Source organism: Coffea eugenioides, chromosome 9, assembly GCF_003713205.1.
Source record: "Coffea eugenioides isolate CCC68of chromosome 9, Ceug_1.0, whole genome shotgun sequence".
In the NCBI taxonomy this organism is placed as follows: Eukaryota; Viridiplantae; Streptophyta; class Magnoliopsida; order Gentianales; family Rubiaceae; genus Coffea; species Coffea eugenioides.
Genome location: NC_040043.1, coordinates 20,375,913 through 20,377,692, shown reverse-complemented (window position 1 = coordinate 20,377,692; position 1,780 = coordinate 20,375,913). Strand labels below are relative to the sequence as shown.

The 1,780-nt window shown below is 37.3% G+C and overlaps 1 protein-coding gene across 1 annotated transcript; it reads left to right on the top strand.

Annotated features, from left to right (window-relative positions):
- The first annotated feature begins 539 nt into the window (after nt 1-539).
- On the top strand, nt 540-1,334 carry LOC113782352. The gene has a single exon (XM_027328243.1). The coding sequence runs from the start codon at nt 540-542 to the stop codon at nt 1,332-1,334; it is 795 nt and encodes a 264-aa protein (XP_027184044.1).
- Nucleotides 1,335-1,780: the final 446 nt, after the last annotated feature.

The window sequence follows — 1,780 nt, the reverse complement described above, 5'->3', positions numbered from 1 at the left end:
AAAAGGAGACAAATCCCTCAACTAAAATATTAAATCAATAAAATGCCTTCCATCATTATAGTATAAAACTAGAGTAGTTATTAAGTGCTAGCTTGTTGGCATTCACCCAAGGCTGCCTAACTTACTACGTGTTTTTGCTATGAGAAATGTTCTCAAGAATGATGGGTTTGATTTAGCTAAAATTATGATTTGTTGGGATTCACTCAAAATCATTAATTTTAGAGGCAAGTGTTGGGTTGATTCATAGAGATTTAAAGTCAAGAGTTGACACCCAACTGATCTAGGAATTACAATAAGTTGTAATTGGTAAAAGTACCTACCTTTCATAATTATTTTCGATTTGTTGGGACACACTCAAGGTCGAAATAAATTAAGATAGGATCCTAGCCACTATGGAATTTTAGAAATTCCCGATTCAATTTTAGAGGGTAATTGATTTGAAAAAAAATAGTGGAAATAAAATCATAATTTTGAAGTTTTTATGATTTTATTAAACAAAACATTTTTCTAACAAATTCTATCTTTCATTTTGTTGTAGAATGAGTAACAATTTGAGCCTTCGTACTATTCTTACTGATTGCAAACTCAACGACACGAACTTTCTTGATTGGCATCGTAATGTCCTTATCGTTCTCACTCATGAGAAAATTCAGTATGTACTTGATGGTCCAATGCCTCAAGAGCCTGAACCTACTGCACCTGCTGCTGTTAGAAATGCTTATAAGAAACATAAGGGTGATAATAGAGAAGCTTCATGTATCATGGTAGCTTCCATGACTCCTCAGCTTCAGCAGCAGCACATGAACATGGGGGCGTATGATATTGTACTACACCTGAGAGAGTTGTTTGAACAACAATCAAGGACGGTTAGATATGATACCTCTAAAGAATTGTTCAGGTGCAAGATGGCAGAGGGAGCACCTGTTGCTCCGCATGTCTTAAAAATAATTGGGCTAATTGAAAAACTGGCCGAATTAGGCTTTATGATGGATCAGGAGCTGAATGTTGATTTAGTGCTCCAATCTCTGCCAGATTCTTTCTCACAGTTTGTTATGAACTATCAGATGAATAATCTGCAGCACACTTTGCCTCAATTGTTGAATGTGCTGAAAACTCTGAGAAAGAAATCAAAAAGGGAAAAGGCTCTACTGGTGTGCTTGTCGTTACTTCCTCTAAGAAGAGGAAGAGGCAAGAAAAGGGATTTAAGAAATCCAAAAACAAGCCCACCCAAAAGCCCAAAAAGGCAAAGGCGGACCAGTCCAAAGCAACCTGCTTCCATTGTAATCAAACTGGACATTGGAAAAGGAACTGCAAGTCATACTTGGAGAGCCTGAAGCAAAAGAAGCATGTTGAAGCTTCATTATCAGGTACATATATGATTGAGATTAATGTGTCTACTTCCAAATCAGACTCTTGGGTATTAGATACCGGATGTGTGAGAACCCGTAATTTGCATTTTTGCACCCTTGCATTAGTATTTTTGGGCAAGGCGTACGACGTGTAGTCGAGCCTCACTTGTGCATTCCGTTTACTCGATTTTGGATATGAAACCTTCAATTGGTTTATTTTGATTATTTTAGGATTTCTTGGCGATTAAGGCCAATCTGAAGTAAAAACTTTTGAAGTTGAGCCGGTGAGTGTACCACTCCCCTCCATTGCTATTTAACTTGATTTCTGCTCTGCAATCTGTTTATTTGTTCGAGACGAGGGTGTACTTTATCACACTCGTTCTCTAGTCTGTTCATGTGCCAATTTCTATGCAAAATTTGAATCTGTTATC